General features: G+C 45.7%; 9 protein-coding genes across 9 annotated transcripts; 5 read left to right on the forward strand and 4 right to left on the reverse strand.

Moving 5' to 3' along the window:
* The first annotated feature begins 2,726 nt into the window (after window positions 1-2,726).
* Window positions 2,727-3,692, forward strand: ASPZODRAFT_137452 (hypothetical protein). The gene is made up of 2 exons (XM_022724326.1): window positions 2,727-3,347; window positions 3,414-3,692. The coding sequence occupies exons 1-2, from the start codon at window positions 2,751-2,753 to the stop codon at window positions 3,606-3,608; spliced, it is 792 nt and encodes a 263-aa protein (XP_022576647.1). The 5' UTR covers window positions 2,727-2,750; the 3' UTR covers window positions 3,609-3,692.
* Window positions 3,693-3,746: 54 nt separating this feature from the next.
* Window positions 3,747-5,463, reverse strand: ASPZODRAFT_20736 (hypothetical protein; the record flags this gene model as incomplete). The annotated part of the gene is made up of 5 exons (XM_022727658.1): window positions 3,747-3,822; window positions 3,893-4,353; window positions 4,388-4,787; window positions 4,853-5,016; window positions 5,071-5,463. The coding sequence occupies 5 exons, from the start codon at window positions 5,461-5,463 to the stop codon at window positions 3,747-3,749; spliced, it is 1,494 nt and encodes a 497-aa protein (XP_022576648.1).
* Window positions 5,464-6,766: 1,303 nt separating this feature from the next.
* On the forward strand, window positions 6,767-8,124 carry ASPZODRAFT_147717 (hypothetical protein; the record flags this gene model as incomplete). The annotated part of the gene is made up of 5 exons (XM_022725289.1): window positions 6,767-6,928; window positions 6,978-7,113; window positions 7,160-7,286; window positions 7,347-7,637; window positions 7,776-8,124. 5 exons carry the CDS (start codon window positions 6,767-6,769, stop codon window positions 8,122-8,124), a joined length of 1,065 nt encoding a protein of 354 aa, XP_022576649.1.
* A 737-nt stretch (window positions 8,125-8,861) lies between these two features.
* Window positions 8,862-10,919, reverse strand: ASPZODRAFT_105672 (hypothetical protein; the record flags this gene model as incomplete). Its single annotated transcript, XM_022720915.1, has 6 exons — window positions 8,862-9,121; window positions 9,169-9,637; window positions 9,697-9,811; window positions 9,890-10,435; window positions 10,493-10,702; window positions 10,753-10,919. The coding sequence occupies 6 exons, from the start codon at window positions 10,917-10,919 to the stop codon at window positions 8,862-8,864; spliced, it is 1,767 nt and encodes a 588-aa protein (XP_022576650.1).
* A 497-nt stretch (window positions 10,920-11,416) lies between these two features.
* ASPZODRAFT_20739 (hypothetical protein) lies at window positions 11,417-15,472 on the forward strand (the record flags this gene model as incomplete). The annotated part of the gene is made up of 16 exons (XM_022727659.1): window positions 11,417-11,423; window positions 11,482-11,605; window positions 11,660-11,694; window positions 11,769-11,855; window positions 11,903-11,971; window positions 12,028-12,328; window positions 12,386-12,584; window positions 12,641-12,705; window positions 12,733-12,941; window positions 12,998-13,243; window positions 13,301-13,536; window positions 13,594-14,068; window positions 14,139-14,466; window positions 14,534-14,627; window positions 14,685-15,074; window positions 15,122-15,472. The coding sequence occupies 16 exons, from the start codon at window positions 11,417-11,419 to the stop codon at window positions 15,470-15,472; spliced, it is 3,216 nt and encodes a 1,071-aa protein (XP_022576651.1).
* Window positions 15,473-16,389: 917 nt separating this feature from the next.
* On the forward strand, window positions 16,390-18,202 carry ASPZODRAFT_137454 (hypothetical protein). Its single transcript, XM_022724327.1, has one exon. It carries the CDS (start codon window positions 16,791-16,793, stop codon window positions 17,799-17,801), a length of 1,011 nt encoding a protein of 336 aa, XP_022576652.1. The 5' UTR covers window positions 16,390-16,790; the 3' UTR covers window positions 17,802-18,202.
* A 381-nt stretch (window positions 18,203-18,583) lies between these two features.
* On the forward strand, window positions 18,584-19,117 carry ASPZODRAFT_137455 (hypothetical protein). The gene has a single exon (XM_022724328.1). It carries the CDS (start codon window positions 18,611-18,613, stop codon window positions 18,869-18,871), a length of 261 nt encoding a protein of 86 aa, XP_022576653.1. The 5' UTR covers window positions 18,584-18,610; the 3' UTR covers window positions 18,872-19,117.
* A 722-nt stretch (window positions 19,118-19,839) lies between these two features.
* On the reverse strand, window positions 19,840-20,249 carry ASPZODRAFT_1504339 (hypothetical protein). The gene has a single exon (XM_022725620.1). It carries the CDS (start codon window positions 20,121-20,123, stop codon window positions 19,878-19,880), a length of 246 nt encoding a protein of 81 aa, XP_022576654.1. The 5' UTR covers window positions 20,124-20,249; the 3' UTR covers window positions 19,840-19,877.
* A 329-nt stretch (window positions 20,250-20,578) lies between these two features.
* On the reverse strand, window positions 20,579-22,743 carry ASPZODRAFT_155485 (hypothetical protein; the record flags this gene model as incomplete). The annotated part of the gene is made up of 7 exons (XM_022726222.1): window positions 20,579-20,834; window positions 20,894-21,111; window positions 21,167-21,649; window positions 21,706-21,989; window positions 22,041-22,432; window positions 22,485-22,582; window positions 22,711-22,743. The coding sequence occupies 7 exons, from the start codon at window positions 22,741-22,743 to the stop codon at window positions 20,579-20,581; spliced, it is 1,764 nt and encodes a 587-aa protein (XP_022576655.1).
* Between the last annotated feature and the right edge of the window lie 306 nt (window positions 22,744-23,049).

Genomic DNA, 23,049 nt, shown 5'->3' on the forward strand with positions numbered 1-23,049 from the left:
AGTTGACCTATAGGTAGATAGGAAATAGATTAAGTACCTATTTCTAGATGTCTCTAGGGGTATAATTAATTAAACTTATATAAAGTAGGAAACTAATTATCTCCTATATTTTTTCTAGTCTAATAGAGTTACTTAGGATTACTCCCCTTAAAAAGCTCTTCTTCTTAATTTTAGTAATATAATTAATAGTAATAGGCTACTAGAACTTAAATATTATAGATCTAATTATACTTTTTAGGTGTAGGTGCTAAGGGTTATTAATATTAAGGGCCTTATATACCTTAGTATAATTATCTCTTTAATAATCCTTATTATTAAACTATAATTAGGATTTCTAAAACTAAGCTAATAATTTAGTAGTAGAGATAATTAGCTTAATTAAGTACTCCTCTTTAATCACTACCTTTAATTCCTCTAGATTAATCTATATAGTATACTATTCTAGGTTAAAGATGTTAGTATTTTAGGCTAATACTTTATCTTTATTCTTCTTTAAGACCTCTTAAGATATGTCAGCCTTATTATTAAGCTTAAAAAAGTCTATTATATTATATTAATTATATAATATCTACCTTATATAGTACTAAAGTGCTTTAATAATTAGAATATACTTTTAAAATAGATTATTTTAATTAAAAATATCTAAGCCCTTACTTAATTTAAGCTATTTTAATAGTTTAAGGTAGTCGTCTTACCACCTCTTTATTAACTTAATCCTAATCTTCTTTAAGTAATCCTTAAGGTTAGTTATTATAATATTAATAATTAACTTATTATTAGCCTTATTATTAGCTTTATCCTTATTTTTATTATTCTCTTTACTAATGCCCTTTATCCTGCCTAACTTTATCTCTTTTAGCCTAGACCTTATTATCCTCTTTACTTTACTATCTTACTCTATAATATATAAACTAACTATAATAGTCTTTTATTATATATTTATTAGGCAACTTACCTTTTATTATTCTAAATAATACTATACCTCTACTAAGTTTATTAATTATTAAAGAGATATGTGCCTAAATAAGTAGATCTTTTAATATCTAGATAATAGAATCTTTATACTCTAATAGTTAATTTTTATTATAGAATATACTATCTCTTAACTTACTATTAGATATCCTAATATTAAATATAAAGCTTATATAATAATTAGTATTATTCTAATTAGACTTATTAAGCCTTTATTTAGAGTACTTAATATTTTTATTACCTTACTTTATAGTAATATAAGCCTATACTTTTATTAGGTTAATGCCTTACTCTCTTTTCTTAATAATTTTTAAGTAGTTATTCTATAGTTTATACTACTAGTCCTTAATATATTTAGATTATAACTAGTTTTTTTAATTATCCTTATTTAAGAGATTTAAAAGCTGTTATAAGTTATATTTTATTTTTAGTAAAGCTTACTTTATTATATCTCTATCTTTAACTATAGCTTTTAAAAAGTTAATTAGGGTATTATAATAGATTTTATTCTAATTACCTTATTATCCTTAATTACTTTTATTTTTTTATAATTAAATCTCTCTAAATTAGTCTCCTTCTTATTACTTAATATATTATTATTTTAGGGGCACTTTCTCACTATACTTGGCCATGCTGCTTATAGATGTAGTTAGTCTTAAAAAGGGATACTTACCTAGGTACTTATAGTTAAGTCTAAAGATATTAGGATAGATAGAAGAGATAAAGAGAACTAAGTAAAAAGTTTTATCTTAAATCTTTAAAACTAGTGCTTTATTTACCTAGGATTTCTTTATAATAGAGATATCTATTCTAGATGATATTTATTAGATAGTTTTTCTTTATCTTTACTACTCTTACTTTATGATTCTAGTACTAGAGATATCTTTTATTTTATAATTTCTCTTTATATTTACTACTCTTACTTTATAGTTCTATTACTTAAAATATCTCTTACTTATAATATTTCTTTATATTGACTACTTTTCTTTATAATTATACTACTTAAGATATCTTTTACTTTATAGTTTTTTCTTTATATTAGCTACTCTTCCCTTCTAGTTATACTACTAATTAGTACTTATTTCTTTATAATAGATAATTATAGGTTAATTATAAGTTTTTATTTAAAATAGCTATATACTTATAGTTAAATAATAATAGAATATTATATTTATTATTTACTTCTATAAATAATAGTTATAATATTAAAAATGATGAGTAACTATTTTATTACCTAATTCTAGTTTAGTAATTAACCACAACTGTTATATAACCTTTAAAAACTATTGTAAACCGTGGTTACTAAACAGCCTGGGCCACTACATAGTCAAGAATATAGATATTCTTATGTAAGAGTGAAAAATATGGTATATATTCCTTGTGTTCATCGATGAATATATAGACTACAAACAGGAGTCTATCTATTACATATATTTGAGCTTAATCTTATATCCATAGCTTCTATCTTATAAGAACATTTAGAGAAATTCAGTAAAGTGGGATATAATTATTTATCATTACAGAGGCTCAGCTTAATAAATATGCAATGTTTTATACTGTTTTAATGCATACTCTAGCAGCACTGTAGCCGCCGCACTGGCTACGCTCCCCGCTCTATTTTAAACCACAGAGGATTAATAGCATAAAGGATTAACCGCATTGCTGATAAGGCAGCCATAAGCTAACTGCTATTTAATCCTATTTCTACCTGGTCTATGAGCTGTCCCTCTTCCTTTCTCCTATAGACACCCCGCGAACAGTGCCTACTCCTATCAATCATGGCCACCGACGCAGCTCCCATCTTCCCTGTTCTCCAAGATAAAGTGGCGATCGTCACCGGCGCGGCTCAGGGCATGGGCCTCGCCACCGCCGAGGTGTTCCTGCGGGCAGGGGCCAAGGTCGTGCTGGCCGATATCCAGGCCAGGCTCGGAGAGGAAGTTTCCCAGGAGCTGGCGCTGCTGGGCCCGGTGCACTTTGTCGCGACGGACATCTCCAAATCGGAGGAGGTGCAGGATCTGGTCGCCGAGGCGGTGCGCGTGTTTGGCAGGTTGGACGTGGCCGTCAACAACGCCGGCCTCACGCCGGACAGGACGGCGCTGCTGGAGTTTGACGAAGCGTACTGGCGCCGGCTGCTCGACGTGAACCTGACTGGCACGGCGCTGTGCTGTAAATATGAGATGCAGCAGATGCGCGCGCAGTCCCCGCCCGGCGGAGCGATTGTCAACATCGCCTCCGTCAACGCCTACATGCCGCAGCCGAACATGCCGGCCTACACTGCTGCGAAGCACGCCTTGCTGGGGCTCACCAAGCACGCCGCTGCAGAGGGCGGTCCGGTGGGCATTCGGGTGAACGCCGTCGCGCCGGGGGCGATTGTTGTACGTCCTCTTGGAATCCCTGACTTATTCCTGTCCGGTGGCTAACGGGGTTTGGTTCACCACCAGAGCGAGTTGCTTGCCAAGGGACTGGAGATCATGGGCACGACGCCCGACGAGTTCGCGCCCAAGGTGAGCAGCCTGAGCCGGTTCGGCCATGCACACGAGGTGGCGCAGGGCTCACTCTGGCTCGCCTCGCCGGCGGCGTCGTATGTGACGGGCATCTGTCTGCCGATTGACGGCGGCTTCCTGTCCAAGTGGTGAAACCATGAAGATAGCTATGATTCAACATGGGGCTCATATCTCTTTCTTTCCTGTAATGCTAAGCTTTTAGTTATAAATCCCTACCCTAACCATGGAGCAACAGTAGATAAAAACCTTTGTATAGACTATATACCTCATCTACGGCCAAGTGGTCAAGTACATCTGCCACTCCAAGACATCGGCCGGAATCTCCTGCAGCCCCCCCCCACACCGTCTGTAACTTGTTCAGAACATGGGCTTCCACGCGGCCCTCGGCGATGAGCTTATGGAGGTACGGCACCAACCCTCTGTACGCGCTATCCAGGGACCCCGAGATCCACGCATGATGGGCGCTGCACGCCTCGCCGACCAGAAACATGTGTCCATGGGCTGCGGGCCGGACGAGCTCTGGGTAGAAATAGCGAAACTGCTCGGGGCCAAAGTAGGCAAAGGCCCCCGAGGCATGAGGGTCTGCGTACCAGTCGTACGCATGGAGGTCCTCGTACTCATCTTCGATGATGCGGAGCATCTTGTCGTATCCAAACACTCGCCCGTGGACTCCATCCATGTAATCCTTATGGAGGAGAGCGAGGTTGTGGCGGAGTAGTCGTGCGAGTTTGTCTGGATCTCCCTGCACCAACGAGGCCATCTGCTGCGCATCCTGGGCCCATGTGTACGAGCAGAGCAGGACGGTGCATGTTTGCCCTCCTTCTGGCGAGGGATACACGCACGTCCGAATCACCAGGTCTGTCGACGCCTGGCCACACTGGATGCCGCAGTATCGCGTCCACCACGCAGACTTGAATTTTGATGGCGATCTTGGTCGAGGCATCGTAATGCACAGACTGGATAGCAGCCCGCTGGCCGGGGCGCAGCGTTTCTGGCCCCATCTTCATTCGGCGCATACAGGGCAGGCTGGCACTGTTGAACACGGCCGAGTATTTCCGGGGATGGGCCTCTCCGTCGACGTGAACCGACATCGGGTGTGAGGGATCTCTCTGCGGTTCGTATGCGATGGATGAAACGCGGGTATCCAGTTCAGGCTTGCGCGAAATGCGTCTTTCCATCTCCTCAATCACTCGGCTTGTCCCTCCCGCGACTCGATACCATTGCACGCTGTCTCCTGTTCTCATCGGATATTCGAAATCCATGGCGTCCAGGACTGCTTCGGACAGTGATTTATCGTAGAGTCCAGAGGCGCTCAATAGTCAGTCAGCACAAGGTTCACCCTGGGGAGAGTCTATCTGGAGGGTTTAGGGCTGAACAGCGCCAGCTGCGAGATTTGCACGGCCGGAACGTCTGATATACTGGCGATGGCCTGGGATGTGGTCGAGACGAGGCTACGGGACTCGAAATCCGACAGCATCGACGATCGATAGACGAGTTGCAGGCTTCCTGGATGCCCGAGATCGACCACGAGACTGAGATCCTGTAGTGATGAGTATACGACAAGACAGCAGGTATGCTAGTATATCAAACCTACCGAGTTGGCCAGCCACTCCGCTGGGTCTCTTGAATCATCCTTGACAATGAGCACTGCCGTGTTGCATTCATTCGTCGACTGTGCATCAGGATCCAGACTCTCCCCCCGAAGCAGGGAATCGAGTCGAGTCCGAGCATCAAGTCTTGCTTTCACGCTCGTTTTCCGGTCCCTGGTCAGGTCTGAGAACCCAAAGCAGAGCCAGTCCTTCTCGGAGAACTGCCAGAAGACAATCGCCCACACCGTCATGAAGAACCGGGACAGCTCGATGCCGTGTTTGACGCAAGAAGCCTGGATTTCCAGCAGGTTTCCAGAGATCGTCAGCACATTGACACGTCTGGAGTCGGTCTTTTGAGGGGTGAATGGGAAAACGCCGGCATTCTTTGCTTCTTCCATGGTAGATAGAATGATTGGTAGGACTGGAATTAATTTGGAATGGACTGTGATTGTGTTACTTATTGGTACTCCTTATATTTATGCCATCAGGTCTAATCTATTGAGAAGGAAACTGACAGTTGCTGCTCTTCAGTGCATTGATCTAGTGGACACAGACATACTTGGACGTAAGGGCTAAGCATCACCAGAAATGATGTTGTTCTGATGGCGAGTACGAGTATTGGTGGACCAAGTATATCTTGGGGTTAGATAGAATACTACAAGACTATGTCGATCTGAATACGATGCCACTAACGCTGTCTTTAATTCAGTCCACACCGCTGGCATCAGACTATTGTCTGTACTTGTGCATCGATGTCAGCGGATGTCTCGGGGACTCGGAGATCGACCTTTGCATCCCTTGCATGCGTCAGTTGACTGTCACTGCTGGAAAGCACCGAATCTACAGAGTAGACGGATAATACAACCGACATACATAGATACGGCCTGCCTGCCATCCATCTTTCGCTTCGTATACCAAGTATATCACGAAATGGACGAGTTCAAGTCTTCTCTTTGCCATGAGGCCTCCCCTTGGGATCAAACGCACACCACCTTGACCAGTATCACCCTCCAAGCCTGCCGCGAGGTCCGCGATCTTCTGTCCCGCAAGACTCTAGTTTCCCTTGACGGCCAATCCCTGGACCTGAGCACCGTCGTCACGGTGTCTCGGTGATGCTTTTCATCCTTTGCTTCCGGTGTGCGAAGCGTGTGCTGACCTGCTCAGACACGCCTACAATCTTGCCCTCACCGAGAAGCCCGAGCCATGCAGATGGTCGGCCGCGTACGCCTCGGAGCTGGGCTATCTCAACCATCCCGTCAGCAACCACGTCCAGTCCGCGGCGCTGAGGGAAGAGAGATTCCGCGATCTTCTACTCGAGTGCTGGTACGGTACACTTGGTGTAAGTCAATAGACAATAGATACAATGGATATACGGAGTATCACCAAGCATGAATCTGGTCACCTTGCATTCCAGCCACGTATATCTGCAGGGCGTCACAATCCGTGGTCTATACGACATTTAAATCGGATGCTTCACCGCTAGATCAATATGCATCTTATGCAGTAAAGTGGGTATAGAAAGTAGAGACGTGTCGAGAACTATATTCAGCCTTCTTAAGAATAGGTGCCATCAAGGTATGAAATGCAAGAGATCAGTAGTAATAATATATATATATTTAATATAAAGTTGTATATTTTCACCTTAATAAGTCATTCAATCCCGTATAGACTCTTCCAATCTTCCAATCCCCATTCTGTAAAATGGATTACAACAGTCTCATCTCATGCATCAATCAGGCCGAGTCTCTGTCCGATCCTCAGGTCATTAACAGTGAACAACGTCAACGTCTTCGACAAGCGTGCGAAAAGCTTTCGGCGCGCCTTGAAACCCCGCTGGATAGACTGAGAAGGGTTACGTCTGGGGTATGCGATCTTCTTCCCACCTCTTCAACCCGTTCTCAATCGAAATCAGTGCTATGAGCTCCCATTCTTGAAGTTGGCCGTCGATACAGGCATCTTTGATCTCTTCAACGAGCACAAGGAGACTGGCGCGGAATTCCATGTGTCTGAGATTGCCGCACACACGAAAACTGATCCGCTTCTCATAGGTGAGGTTGGCTTGTCGGTGACTCTCCCCATGGCTAATTGTCTCAGGCCGCATTGTTAGATTTCTGACTGCTGTCGGCTTCTTTGACGTGACGGTGGAGGGCAAAGTCAAGGCCACCAGGTTTTCCCAAAGCGTCACTCCTAAGAGCATAGTCCACGACTCCATTCTCTTAAGGTCAGTTAGTTTTTCAAAGCCACTCGCAATACCATTCTCATGCTGATGGTTATACTATAGTGGGCTATATGCAGCGCCGTTTGTCCGGCTTCCATGGTATTTGAAGGAAACCAAATATCAGATTCCAGACAATGGATATTCAGGTCCATTCCAATACGCTTTGAACACCGACCTGCACTTCTTCGACTGGCTGGACACGCACACCCCAGAACGCGACGCATTCCACCGCATGATGGAGGCCTCCAAGAGCTCGACATCAGCCAACTGGACTGACTATCTGACGGAAGATCGATTCCAGGAACTAGTCAGTTCCAATCAAACACCCTTCACCTTTGTTGATGTTGGAGGAGGGTATGGACAAGAGCTCCAGGCGTTCATGAAACGGTGTCCTCATCTCACACGCCGATTTGTCTTATAAGATGTGTCGGCTCTCAAGGATCAGGACCGCTGCACGGACGGCAGCCAGAATATTGAACAGATGGTGCATAGCTTCTTTGATCCCCAGCCCGTCCACAGTGCAGATGTCTATCTTCTTGCCCGCATCCTGCACGACTGGCCGGATGTGCAGGCGCGACAGATTTTGGCCCATATACGGGAGGCAATGGGACCCGAGTCCGTTCTCTTTGTCTTTGAACGTGTCTTCCCAGACGCCTTGCACGAGACAAACCCCGGCGATGTTGTCACTGATGCGACGATGATGGCGATTTTTGCCTCTTTGGAGCGGTCCGAGGGTCAATTCAAAGACCTCTTCGATTCGGTGGGCTTGAAAATGGTGCATGCATGGCGCCGCCACGCAGAAGATGACGTTCAAGCCGTGTTGGAGATTGTCCGGTCGTAGTTGAGATGTTGTATATTCAGTATACTGGCTATAGATATTGGATGCCTTTTACAAAACACATTACTCAATTCAATAATCAGTTAAACCCTGCACCCTATCCCTTGAAGAACATACTTTCTTTACCCCTAGTTAAAGGAAAGTATATACATTACTCAATCAACGGCCAAGTATAAAAAAACATACAACAGTAGGGATTCGCTGGTGGTCACCCACCCAACTACTAACCTACCGGCGTGTGGCTTGAGTACGGCTGAGCGGACGGGAAGCCCTATTTTCCACACCCTGTGGTCGTATGTGATCGCCACATCTAAATAAACGATTATATAGAGTGAAATTGATGTCGCTAGCCCTAGGGCGTTCAAGATAAGCAGGGAGAGAGTTGCTGATCTTGGATTAATAACTTTATATCTTTCACAGTTGGGTTCCAATGACAGCCGCAATAAGCTATATATTATTCTTCAATGAGGGTATCTTGACTATCGGTCTGGCTTAATTTCCCAGTCAGCTAACATACTCATCTAGACTAGGGTTTAGGGTTTATACCTTTATGCATGGTGCAATCTAAACTCCTCTTTAGCAAGGATTAGCAGACACTGGAAGGCGACTGTACAAGTCTCTGCGAATCCTAATTATAGGAGCTTTCAGCAAGCGTGGAACAGGCTTATCTTCTATAGAGCTATAACTATACCTAGCCAAGATACAGATTCTCTAGTGATTTTTCTCTTTAAATATAATCTTCATGTACCGTAAACGCAGAGCTGGACAAATCCACCCGACATCGACCGCCATATCTGCCCATCACAATCAGATCCGAGCCACGGATTCAGGGCTGTCACCTCTGCCACAGAGATGTGGAAGAGAGCCGGGAACATGGAACAGGTGAATTGTTCCTGATCAGCGGCTCGGAATTGAATATAGCAATCGCAACTAGATGGTTGTACTGACGTGGATGGGATGAGAGTTGTATTTGGTTCCATGCAGTAACCGAATGGTGGAACTAGAAGATTAGAGAAAGAAAGGAGGATAGAAAAGAAGAAAACTCACCATTCATACTCTTCTCCATGCAGTAGCTATATTCCTTACTTAAGACACACGGTCTCGGACGCAGACTCGGATTCCAGCGGATCAGCTGCGCGACAGTCACGCCCGCCCACGCCGCCCACATGTCGCACTTGTTCATCATATCGGCCAACATGCCGTTCTCATACTGTAGAGCGTTTCCGTACAACGTACAGTTGTCGACCGTGCCCGGGGCTCTCGGCTTCAGGGGCGCTGCGGGGACCGGCTTTGGGGTAAATGCGGGGGGCGGGGGAGGGCGGGTGAATGTGACGGAGGCAGTAGACGCGGGGTAGTTGGGGTATGTGGATATGTCACCCACGGCAGCCACGCAGTACGAGGTGCCGAGCCACAGGTTGCTACAGTCATGATCTACCTGTGGGTTGAGAAAGTAAAAGTCGTTCAATGTGATGTGGAACTTGACTGAGATGGCGGCACAGTAATCCGAGGGTTGAACCTGTCTTATGAATATGATCCCAAATGAAATATATATAGTATAGAATAGCGTATGCTCACTTGGTACCATCGGCCACAATTATGGTTAGATTGACCCTGTGCATTCGTGGGAGCTGGAGCTGGGGTCGTTGCTGTCCCATCGGCTGGCTGGACTGTGATTGTTCCACCTGGTGAACTGATCAATTAGATGTATAACTATAGCTATCTTATTGGGAGATTGGGGTAAGCTCCTGCTTACCTTGTACATAGATACCATCCCCTCCACGACGCCAAATTGGTACAGCCCGTGTCAATCATGGGATTCCAGGCCAGGAGCTGTGCCATGGTGATGTTTTGCTCCTTGACTAGCGTCTGGCACGTCTCGAGCATTTCCAGTTGATGTGTCTGGCATGTTGGTGGCAGACAGAGCGACTGCCCCGGCGCGAGATGGAAGCAGCCGAGGTCCAGCTGGTTGGCCTGGATCAATCCAAAGGTAGACACCCCCTGTGCTCCAGAGATGGTTACGCAGGTATCCTCTTTCTGGACGCTGTAGGAGCTTGCTGTACACATTGGGCTGGTGGCAGTGATGGTCGCGCTCGCATTGATTGCGTAGGGGGTCGGTTTGGTATATGTATACCCTGATACACCACAGCTGGCCGTGAGCGAGGCAAAATCCCTCGCTTCCTGGGCGTAGTACCCAAAGGGTGATCCCAGCTGGATGCGTTGGAATTCCAGCCCACACGCCGAGCAATTCCAATTGTATTGAGGCTCGCTTTCATTCCACTGTGCAATCTGCACATCGCAGTAATTGCCTGTAGACCTGATCGAATTAGCCAGCAAAATCGAATGCGTAATTGGCAGGGGGGTAAGTACTGACGAGTCTTTCAAACAGGAGAGTTTGGCGCCATACAGGTATCGATCCACGATATATGTCGCCGGATATGCGATGGATCGTGGCATCATCACATCAGTTGAAGCATTACACGCGCTCTGGATACGTGGACGGAGAGCAGCTAGTTCATCCAGACATGGGGTTTCGCAAAGGTCATTCAACTGATCCTCAGGTAAGAGCTTGACAGTAGCGTCCCTATAGATAAGCATATGTTCAGAATAAGTGAGGCATGGGTGGAATAGTACTCAAAGCCGATATGGAGAGGCAACCATGCAGGACACGAGACAGTGGTATTGACAGCATCTAGACAGGAAGAGCTCAGTCCCATCCGGTCAAAGGAGTAAGAGATGCCATTGACCTGCTGGCAGAGGGCTATGGGAAGCAGAAGGAGTGCTGCGAGTAACTTTGCCATGGTACTGTATGCACAAGAGTAAATCATAGAAGGTGGATGAGATATCTTGGATACTGAGGTATTTATTTTGAGTCCTCATATAAGAGTATCTATGTATTACATCTTCAGCACAGGATATACACCTGTGTAACAAATCTAATCCTCCGGAGCAAGGATTATAAAAAGAGCCGGCTGCTTTGCAACCCCATCTCATGATGGGTGTTTTATAAGATAAATTGCCGGTTACTGTATTACATTATAGTTCTATATACTATAAGATAAACATCAGAGGTCTGGTGGGAGAAGTTGTGAACCACATTATCACTTCTTGATTACCTCCACCTACTCTTCAAGATGCTGGCTTCTTGGCTTTGGCTCCTGGCTCTGACAGGCTCTGCATGGTCTAGGGACGAAAGGTCTCTGAGAATCCTCGATGACTCTATGTGTGGTCCTGGCCGTGAGTATCATCTACACCTTAGTCTTTTATATAGCATCCAATTCTCTAACCCTCCAGATCCATGCCGCGTTGGATGCTGTAGCAGTAAGTTGTTGAAGGAGGACTAGGATTCTGACTGACTCTCAGGCGCTGGTTACTGTGGCTTTGGTCCTTCGTTCTGTGGCTCTGGGTGTGTGAGCAACTGTGATGCCACTTCAGAGTGTGGTCCATTTGCCAATCCGCCAGGCAAGACCTGTCCGCTAAACACATGGTAGGTTCTGGTTATATTCATGCTGAAGCTGGGGTGGATTTGCTTACAGATCAGCTGCTCGCAATACGGTTTCTGCGGTACTACAGAGGGTGAGTTTAGCAGACTCCCATCCAAGCCCTAATGGAAGCGTAATCGAACATCACCAATCTAATCTTCCCACTAGAGTTCTGCGGTGCTGGTTGCCAGTCTAATTGTGTCTTACACCCCCAGCCTCCGCCGGGCTCACCAAATAATCAGACTCTATCAAAAGGTAATCCGCCACTGTGATCTTTTCTACTCTTCCATTGACTTGCTCAGTGATCGGCTACTATGAGGCCTGGAGTGCCCGGTCCAAATGCCACCAAACATCGCCCAAGGATCTCCCAGGTAGGTGGATTTCTACCTCGGAAAGCGAAAGAGAGGCTTGGATACTCAGAATTTAGTGAATGGCTTGACGCATCTCAACTACGCATTTGCATACATCGATCCGTCTACATGGACCCTCACGACAATGGATGGAGCCACGCCGCTCAGCCTGTTTGATGATCTGGCTGCTCTCAAGGCTACTAACCCAAATCTCAATATCTTTATAAGTGTGGGTGGGTGGAGCTTTTCCGACAATGATACAGCCACGCAGCCTATCTTTGGCAATTTGGCGAGAGAGGAGACAAACCGAAGGACATTTGCTAAAAATGCATTGGCTTTTCTGAACCAGTATGGGTTCGACGGTATCGACATTGATTGGTAAGATCAATAGATCATACGTATCGCAATTGTATTTGCTGATTACTTCAATGCCAGGGAATACCCCGGCGCCCCAGATCGCGGAGGCAGCAAAGACGACACACAGAATTATGTTCATCTGTTAGAAGCGCTGCGAACCACCTTCACCAACTCAGGTCGTAAGCTGGGCGTCACCTTTACTGCACCCTCATCGTACTGGTACCTACGGTGGTTTGATCTACCTGGCATGTTGAAATATGCCGACTGGATGAACTGGGTACCCTGCCTTAACCCTAGTCCTCTTTCATTACTACTTCTAAACAAATTTTATAGATGACCTATGACCTGCATGGAGTCTGGGATAGTTCTAATCCGATGCATGTACCCTGTAACCCTAGGTTTTTTGTTTCAAGCTGACTTGACAGCGGCTCCATCGTGCAAGGCCACACCAACCTGACAGAGATAAAAACAGCCGCCGAGCTTCTCTGGAGAGTCCGGGTGAATCCCGCGCAGGTGTCGCTCGGGTTTGCCTTTTATGGGCGTGCCTTTTCCCTGCAGGACCCCGGCTGTACCAGCCCAGGCTGTCCGTTCAGTGGAGGAGCGGACCCTGGTGTCTGTACTGGAACCAGTGGATGTAAGTGATCCATGTCAGATAGTCGAGCGACGAACGCAATGCCTTCTAATCTTCAGATCTATCATATTATGAGATAGAGCAGATCCTGTCGAGTAACCCTGACATCAATATCGTTCATGACAATGAGGCTGCAGTCAAGTATTTTGCATGGAGCGCAGGCCACATCAAGGCAAACACAAAGAATCGCAAGATGGCGCCCTCGCAGTGGATCTCATACGACGACAAGGACACTTTTGGCCAGAAGAAGGAGTGGACAGACGAAATCGGTATTGGAGGCTCATTAATCTGGGCGTCTGATCTTGGTACCTGAATCCACCCTCAGCTCTATAACCCAACCCTAACCGCCAACCAATTTTTAGATGACTATGATTGGAAAGCCCAATCAGGCCTCACCGGGATCAAAGTGATGGAAATGGGGCCCGGCCCTGTCCAGACCAAGGAGGTCTTGGATGGCTCCCTGGCGAAGAAATGCTACCTAGGGGCCGAATCGGTTTATCGAATGCCAGACGGCAGCAGTAATCCGGGCATATTGGCAACGACTTGTCGACCAGATACAGCTGTGGGATACGATTCGCACGGATGTGCAAATGGTGATGTATTCCGTCTTACTCCTAGTGATATCTAACCATGACCCAAATTAACCCTAATCAAGGACTCCTCCTGTGTTCAGCCCATCTGCTGCCCCCCCCAAGCTGGCCTGAAGAACTGCCAGTGGCGCGGAGACTCATCTGATGGGATCTGCAATGGGGAATGTAATGTCGGGGAGGTCAAAGTGGCCAGCTCCAGCTGGGGAGAACTCGATATGCAGAAGTGCAAGCGTGGTGAAAAGGTGTTATGCTGCGAGGCCGGATATATGGTTTCCCTGATTGATGGCTGCCGTTGGACGTCTAACGGCGATCAGTGTTCCTCAACAGAAGACTCGGTGGCAATCGCCCTGGATCTATCAGGTCGACTGGCAAACCCGGAGCATGCCCAGAACTATTATTGCTGCTCCAATGAGATCCAGCCGACCCCGTTGTATAATTGTCACTGGGTTGGCGAGGGGGATTGTGACGATGTCAACTGCGCTGCCAATGAAGTCACGCTCTGGCGGGATGCCTTGGGCGATAAGCCGTCTGCATGCCCTTGTAAGTATAGACCCATGTGCTGGAATGAGGCGATCGGTCCATCCTCCATCTGTCTAATGATTCTGGAAAGGGTCCAAGGAAAAAGCCCTCTGTTGCCAGCCGCATGCCGAAGCACTGGCATATCTCCTGTGTGATATTGATCTATGCAAGGACATTCCTGAATGGTGTGGCGATGAGGACGGCATCTGGGACGACGAGGAGGGAAACGAGGACTACCTTCATATCGACGTCCTCAAGGGCCGTCCGGGCGAACCCAGGGAGATGATCATACAGATTGGCAAGCTCTTGGGAAGCAGCATGGAACAAGCCTTGAAGATGACCAGCCGGGGCTATGCGCCTGGATTTAAGACTTTTCAAGGCGATGGGTGGAGAACAATGGCGCGCCTTGGGGGTTACAAGTAAGTACCTCACCTCACCTCACCTTACCCTAATCTATCCCTAACCCTAATCGAACTCAATTCCCAGAATGGGCAAAGATGTCTGTTCTGCCACAATTGTATCGTTTGTCAAGAAGGAAGATATCCTCGAAACTGGATGGAATGCTGAACATCTGCAAGAGGTAGCAAGGATCCTGTTAACCAAACCCGATCTTATTTTGTTAACCCAACCTATCTAGATCCAAATGGTCGGCCAATTGATAAAGACTGCGGTGACAGGGACGCTTCCGAGCGGGAAAACGATGCAATCCAGCATTCTGGATGCGGTCAAGCTGATCAATGGATGGAATAAAGTCTACGATACTACACTCCCCCGGATCGGAGCGCTGGTTACCGATGTGGCAGGCTGGACCCCTCCAGTGACGCCGAACGATCGGATCTTTGAAGTTATTGGGTCTTTTGCGTATCGCACCGGCATTTCCTTTGTCGAACGGGATATCAATTCCGCCAAGCTGAATCTTGTCAAAGGGTATAATGTGATGGCGCTTAGACGATTCAAGGGTTTTCTGGACGCGGTGAATTTAGGGAATGAGACGGCGGCGAAGGTGATAGCCACGACCCTGCAGAAGGTATTTGTATAAAGTCAATGCTATACCTGGAGGGTACTGACAAACAGACAATCGGGGTCTTTGAATACCTCAACGCTGAGGCCAGTCTCGGTGGCTTGACAGAGGCTCGAACGGCTTTCCTGATGGAAATCGCCAGGGCCGACAAGTACATGCCCGAGCTGAAAGGCCTCTTGTCCATCTGGAAGGAGTTTGAGCCTGACTTCTACGCCACTATGGTCAGATTTGCAGCCTCCTGGATCAACGCCCGGATCCAGCAGGTGCACGATAGGTTTCCCGCGGGAGGCAGCATTGACAACCCGGCCGTCCTCAAGCTGCTCTATGACGTCAAGCTGATCTCCATAGCCACCAATCGCATCAAATTCGATTCCCAATTGGACTATGATAATGTGAACGTTTGAGCTCTAATCCATTTAGTTATTCTTCACCATATACTATGAATTCAACCCTGACTATAGCCCCCTATTCAGCCCAGGAGTGGCACTGATGCATTCTGTTCTAAGGGAAATAGGAACGAGTATTCATATAATCCAGTTGAATTACTGAAGAAATCATATGTAGTAGACTTGTCTTGAGAGGACAAATCCGCCTCATCTATTTTTACTCGAGGGTTACCTTGAATTGATATCATTAGGATTTCTGAATGCAGTGCTCAATTCCTGCGTTGCAAGTTGGCAGAGACAGATGAGAAGGGAAGCAGTGATTATCTTATAGCAGGTTAGAAGTTCTTTTGATCACTGTGAGAGGAATAATCAGCTGCCGAAAGCTTAATATTGACGTTGCCTGTTGCCAGAATATTTTCCTGGTCTTTTATAGCTGATATATATCACTGCGTGGCAAGCATAGCAAATATAGGGGCCTGTATTTTTATATATGCTACTTTCTCTGATAACTATGGTAATTAGAAATACATGTAATTAGCATCTGGGTGACTAGTGATTAGTTAAGTGATGCTCAATATAAAACTTTTATTCTAGGTTATAACTTTATATTATTATCACCTCTCTCATGCACATTTTTTCTACAACGTCTCCCAAGAGCTTCTCTCCTGAAACAATTATAAAAAACCTTGAAGCTCAACACGAGCAAAGCTGCTCCCAGCTAAAACAACAGTCTCATGCTTTTGGAAGACCTGATATTGGTGAGGAATACTGCGAATTTCTTGACCGTGTCATAAAAGTAGATCTCAAATGAGCACGGGCCATCTGCCACCGCGGAGCGGATTATTCAAATCTCGCCTGGTGGGTGGCCTGTGCTTATTCGAGATCCATTGGAACTTGCGACCTCAGGAAAACATTCCCTATAATCTATTCTTAGTGAGCTGTCTTTCTCCTGTTTTTCTTCCTAACTTCATACTTTACTTGCAATCCATAGCGTTCAATATTTTGCCATCAACCTATCGTTCTGTCAAAGCCAGCGAAGATGGGCGAGGCGTTATCCCCAGCAGCCCTCACCCTCTCCCATCCTGACGCAGCGCAATGGAATAAAGATCTCATGCTAGCGTTTCAGAACGAACTGAAAAGGAATCCAGAGGCCGATCTACTGTCTATGTTCTCTGACTCATATCGTCGTCAACATCGGAATTCCCAATATGTTCAACTGTGCTATCCCGCAGCCATCAACTTGTGAACGTTGCATGGGATGCGCGATCTACTGAGGCGTGAACCAGAAATTAATATTCTGTCAAGGTTCCCGAAAAATTATAATCGTCGAATTCAGATGGCTACTGGGCCTATCGCAAAGCCTTCATCCGAGAAAGTTGCTATCAAAAATCAGGCCCCTGATTTCCGCACACGTCTTGATCTTGCCAAGTCTGCGACAGTTGTCTTTCCACTATCCAACGAAGTGGCCGATTTGTTGGCAAAGTTCTCGGGGGGCTGTCTGAAAGAAGTTCCGGGTGATGACAGCGAGGCACTGCTTGTGTCTTTGAAGCAACTACTTTGGAACTCCCCGAAGCTGTGGGAGTGCCCTGTTAGAGGAATGGTGGTCAAATGCAACGAGAAAATTGTGGCCAAAGTTATTACGGGAAACAGAGATTATACGGAGCAAACGAGTATGCAGTTTCTCGCCCAAAAAGCGCCTGATATTCCTGCTCCGAGGGCCCATGGTTTGATCAAATTTGAACCGTTTCGCGTTATCTTCATGTCCTACATTCCAGGGACAACATTGACCCACGCATGGCCTGAAATGTCCCATGAGGAAAAGTTGTCTATCAAACAGCAACTGGAAAAGATATTTTGTCGACTCAGGTCTCTTCGGCAACCGGAGGGGAAACTGCTTGGGGGGGTTCACGGCGAAGGGGTCAAAGAGATGCGCGTTGACGAATGCGGTTTATTCAAAGGCATCACCACATCAGTCGAGTTCAGCAATTTGCAGTTCTCGGCTCGTCACCACGGCAGCAACTCATATGTCAAGCTCCTTCGATCGCTCTTGGACCATGAAAATTTGCAAGCAGGATCTGTTTTCACCCACGGCGATGTTAGGACCGACAATATCATGGTGAAGAAGGATCCCGGTACCACTGATGGTTATATTGTTACTGGGGTCATTGATTGGGAGGACAGTGGTTTCTACCCGCCGTATTATGAGTGTACTACATTAACACGCACCCAGAGCTTGGTGGATGAAGACGACTGGTATCTTTACTTGCCACGGGTTATCTCGCCGTCAGAATTCCCTATACGTTGGCTAGTTGATCGACTTTGGGGGATTCATGTCAGGACCACATAGCTCAAAGCCTGCAAATGACTAGGTGGCCAGATAGAAACCAGAATACGGTCAATCTAATAATCTATTGGTCGCCGCGAAACCACCTGCCAAGATATATGAACCGTCATAAGAACACATCCTGGGGTTTGGATCGTGATTTCCTGCGATAATTAGACAGTTTGAGGCGCTCTGGTCGTTAGATTTGGCGCTCGGGGCTTGGTGGGTTAAAACTATTGGTCTGTAGCTATAGTTTCGACCAGACTCGGCTGAGACGACGACTGGGGGCGTTCACTCAGACGAGCTCTTTGAAGCTGAGTTGTATAGTATTTTAGAGGTTAGGGAACACTTCTATAACCAATTACATAGCTTATCTAGGCGCACCATTTACGAGCGGGGATCCTTTGGCGCTAAATGATTGAATGGCAGTTTACTGAGAATGAAAATGCCTCAAGATTTATGATCTATAAAGCTATCATGTCTCCCTTCTATACTAGAGATAACCTGTCCATCACCTCTAGTCAATTTTGGTCACACATGTGGATTTCTTTTATCTAGTCCTATTTATTATATATATTGTCCTGCTTCTGGGCCTCATTCTAGTTGACTTTCTTCACTACTCTCCAGTTAGAGGATTCATCTCCTACAGAATTGTCTTTGATTCAATCAGGGCTTGCTACTCTTTCAAATATGTCACCTAAGCTGGAATTCACGTCGCCATCTACAATGATGTAGGTGTCTACAAACACTGGAGCCTTTTCATCAACGGTCCCACAGATGCGGAAAAGACAATTCTCTATATCATGGGTTCGTCTACCAACTACCGGTTTGAGATGGGGGACTCCGACGCCCGAAAATCCGCTACGATTTCTGAGCTCATCCATATGTGTGATGTGCCTGCCTCCAATATTACCGCGATCAAAGAAGCAGCGAGAAATGCACCAATTCATAATGAACATCCAGGTTATAATTGTCAAGACTACATTCTTGAACTTCTGGATGATTTGGAAAAAGAAGGAATTATTGATGAAACAGACCCAGACTACCAGATGAAGAAGGAACTTGTTACAGCGAAGCAGGAGGGAAGGGCATAAGTGATAGAAATGCTTAGCTTTCTATCAGGCAACTCATGTGAGCCGCGTTAGGTATGTATCTTTAGTCGGGCGTGAAAGCTTTGAAGGAACTGGCTAGGCTGTTGCTATACAAGAGATACTGTCTTGGTGTATCTTAAATCAGTCTAGTATAACTAGGGGCTGGTTGAGCCTATATATCAATTATATAGACTACTATCTAGAGCTTGCTTGAAATGTCAAATAGAATCGAAGCCATTCTACTGGGATGACCTCAAGTATACCATTCATATAGTCATGGCTATTTGTGAATGAATATAGCAGCTTCACGTGAGAAGCCATAAAGGCAAATTTCCCCTTAAAGATTGTTTCTCATCATAAGGATGTCCTGACTCCTCCTCATTTTGGGTAGACTGAAACATTTACACTAATACTAGCCTTAGTCTCCCAGGGTGATTATAAAGCCATAACTCAGCTTATTCACTATAGTCAAGGCTATCCTTGCGGGTGCCTGAGGCGGCTCATGTTATTTCTATCTAATTTCTTCTTCGCCGGATTGTGCAGTCGTCAGTAGGTAGATTTATGTGATATATAGATGATGAGAAGACGACAGACTGGTAACTTTAGCGGCTCTACTTATGGTCTGAATATCTCACCCTCTTATACCAACTACTTCTAGCTAAATGCTTGCACAACTGGTTAAAACCCAGCTTCTGCCTTCAACGGCAGTTTTTTGGTGCCCTACCAGGACGCTTCCAAACAAACCATCTTTAATAACGGCTTAATATGCCCCGAGGTGCAACAATCAGCCTGGTTAGTATTATTATCCAATAATTTACACAGAATATCGCCATGTCTATTATTAGCTATACTATTCTCAGGTTTAGCCAAGACACCAGCAAAGTGGCTGGCCCTGTCTATCTTTATAATATCTCCTAGGCAATGGCGTGCTTGAGCGGTTGGCTTATTAAATAGTCTTTACTAGTATATATGCTTTTTTATTCTATTCTTTTCTCTTTCTTTTTAGTCTTTACTGTTGAAGCTCTGCTGGCTGCCAAAGTGACTTTAGGGATATGCTAGTATTATCCGATATCTGCTTCACATTGACTCCGTTTATTGAGATGAAACTGCCACGTTTTAAAATTATTAGGCAAAATAATCTTCTACCCACTGAAGTGATTATAGAGAGAAAAATGCTTTGCTGATTTTCAACCTCGATACTAACCCCTGCAGAAATTTGGCGACTCTCGCCTGCGCTGCATCGAGAAGAGGTCATAGATGGCTTCAGCTATTCGCCTATTCGCTTGTTTTATTATCGGATTTTTTCGAACGCAGAATAAATATCTGTGAGGAGGTATACGCGGCGTAATGCCATGTTTCTGTTTGAGATTAATGCAGGTGAATAGTTGGTTTAAGGTGGTATAGGGTTAGTTGTGACCATTAGCAAAAGTTGATTAGAGAAGTGTCTATAAGGTACTAGTTAATAGGCATCTATCTTCTGATGTTCTATCTCCTGTATATTAGATACAACTTTGATATACTTCTCATATAACCAGTCGGCAATTTCGCACTGCCGACACAATTTACTAGAAAAAAAAGTATTTCCCTCTGCCAAAGATTGAGAATCTTCTTGAAGAAGGAAATGCGCCATAAATGTCATGCTAAACAAGAATGATCAGGTTGTTGGAGCCGTCGCCAAGAAATAGACAGATGCAAGTCTCGCCGCATTTGCTAAGAGCTGGTCAATGGACTTCCTGCCATTGAAGACGCCAAACGCTCCTTATTGACGTGGTGGCAAGCGGAAGCCATAGCCGTGAAGACCATCATCACTGGTCTCAGCTCAGCTCGCTCCTGGGCGACCTTTTCGACATAGTCACTGATCCAAGTCACTGAAGCGAGGTCTGTCTCGATGTCACCACTACCAGGATTCCCAATGATATCCAAGCATATAATAAAAAAAGGGATTAACTGATGGTGCAAAATGGCACTATATAAGGATTAGTGGCACAAAAGGCAGTTTTAAGCAAGACACAGTTCATTATATACCTGATTCCCCAATAGGTGTTCAATAATGGTCCCAGGAGAGACCGGAACATCTGTATAGACTTCCTAGAGATATCCACCGTATGCTGTGGTAAATGGCACCTTTCTTGGTGGTATTTCTTCGACTGGTGAAGAACAATGAGAATCTTGTAGCTGCCGGAGATCATATCCGCGTAGTACCGTTTGTCGATCCCGGTCTTGGCCATTAGAAGAAGCTTATCCTTTACACAGGTGAGAATGTAATTATCCGACGGCAGGACCAGATCCAAATCTTACTGTATCCCAATCAGACATGATTGACTGCACCTCCTCAAGGAAGCCGTCCACGGTTGCATCATGCAAAATCGGGTCAGGATCTGGGCCCGAGTCAATCCAGTCTAGATACTTCATCACCACCAGGGCAAGTCGCATGGAAGCCAGAAAGTGAATCTGAATAAAGCGAGAAGATTCATCATCGACGCCACTGATTGTGGGATCTGGGAAGTTGACCTTCCAGGAGCCCGCGGGGATAAGAGTCGGCTTGCCGTAGGAGAGGCGGAAGAGATGATCTGTTCGAATTAGATGCCAGAACGTGAACCGTTTTCGATTCTTCTCTACTTCGGTCTCGCTGGTCGCCGGTTCATTCGCGGGAGCTGCCTCTGTTGGATCTGCTGGATCTGTATCTACTGAAAAATACCCCAAAGACCGGGCGATGGTGCAGGCATGGCCGAATATCTTCCACGCCAAATCGCTATCGCAAGCTTCGAGCGCCATCGACACCTGGACCGGCGTTGGCTCTGCTTTATCTCGGTTGAAAGTTTGATGACTTCACTTACCATTGAAAAAGCCGCCTCCATGTCAGCAGGGGTATTTTGAATCCGATCGAGCCAGCGATCGGTGAGGGCCAGACACGCCTGATGAAGGTGTCTGAGAAGGCCGACGCTATCCTCGTAAGAACTGGTATCCAGAACAATCCCTCGTATACGAACGGTATGGTAAATGATTTGGCATGGGTAGTCAATTTGAACATGAGGGTTTTCTAATAAGTCAGGGATGGAAAGCAAAAAGCCTTTCTCCAAGGGAATTTTGTGTCCTTCGAATTGGAAACGGGTATAAAACTCTGAACAGGACGGTTAGCAAGCAAGCAAATGGAGATAGGAGACGAACCTGCCCTGGACCAAGTGCTTCGCCATGTCTTTTGACATTTCAGGACTCGCTGGTGGCTCGTTTACTGGTGCGGTCTGCACATACTCGATTTCCGCCATTGCAGCAGTGATGGCCCTCATGCAGCGTTCATTGTTGAAAAACCACCATTTGGTCGCTCGCAGTGGATTGAATACACTGGAGAGAAGCATTGCTTTACCCTTGGGATTTTTGATGTGACACAAGATCCCACTGACCAAGCTGGATTCATCCGATGGGACAAAACCAACGGTGTCGGAGGACACCAAACGACGGCCATTTTCATCGCTTTCTCGACCTTTCTCTAGGCCACAATGTTTTTCCAGGCGTTTAAGACGATCAAGAATATCCAAGAGAAGACCATTCTCGGCGTTGTTGTTCCTAACGTCTCCTGTGAGTTCAAACGTCGAGGAACCAGTTATTGAAGCCTTACCCCTGTTTCTTCGCTCGGGACTTCCGTGGCAGGTATTCACACTCAGCTCCAATAGCTTTGCATTTTTCACATTGAGGGGCGGCGCGATTGCATCGAATCTAAGAACCCGTTACTCCGGGTGGTCTATAATTCGACTGCAAAGAGAATCCACCTTTTTAGACTGGCAGCGAGTGCACTAGAAAGTCTTGGTCAGGATTTGATTAGAGCTGTGGATGGAGAAGCTTACCGAAATATTTTTCACAGCGTGCCGGGTGCCCATCTCCGGTATTGTTTCTAGAAACGGTCTGAAGGGAGTGGAATGAAGAAGTAGGGAAACGTAGTTCAACGGACTGTCACTAGTCGGCAGTCCGCGAAAGCGCTTTTCTTACAAAAAATACATGTTTACAGCCTTACGATCACTTAATCAATTTTATTACTATAACTACTAATTTCTTACTAAAGCCCGATTTAAAGATGACCCTAGATTGACTCCTTCATTTATTCCTCAACAGTTTCTTAGTTCATTCCTTAAGCATCTGGTACTATATGCACATGTTCATTCTGATGTATATATCTATGTATTTGA

This window comes from Penicilliopsis zonata (assembly GCF_001890105.1).
Source record: "Penicilliopsis zonata CBS 506.65 unplaced genomic scaffold ASPZOscaffold_38, whole genome shotgun sequence".
NCBI lineage: Eukaryota > Fungi > Ascomycota > Eurotiomycetes > Eurotiales > Aspergillaceae > Penicilliopsis > Penicilliopsis zonata.

Coding starts and splice junctions, on each gene's coding strand:
- ASPZODRAFT_137455 (XM_022724328.1), top strand. CDS start 18,611: ATGGGGGACTCCGACGCCCGAAAATCCGCTACGATTTCTGAGCTCATC.
- ASPZODRAFT_1504339 (XM_022725620.1), bottom strand. CDS start 20,123: ATGACCTCTTCTCGATGCAGCGCAGGCGAGAGTCGCCAAATTTCTGCA.
- ASPZODRAFT_137452 (XM_022724326.1), top strand. CDS start 2,751: ATGGCCACCGACGCAGCTCCCATCTTCCCTGTTCTCCAAGATAAAGTG. Junction 3,348..3,413: donor TCGCGCCGGGGGCGATTGTT/GTACGTCCTCTT, acceptor GTTCACCACCAG/AGCGAGTTGCTTGCCAAGGG.
- ASPZODRAFT_137454 (XM_022724327.1), top strand. CDS start 16,791: ATGGCTACTGGGCCTATCGCAAAGCCTTCATCCGAGAAAGTTGCTATC.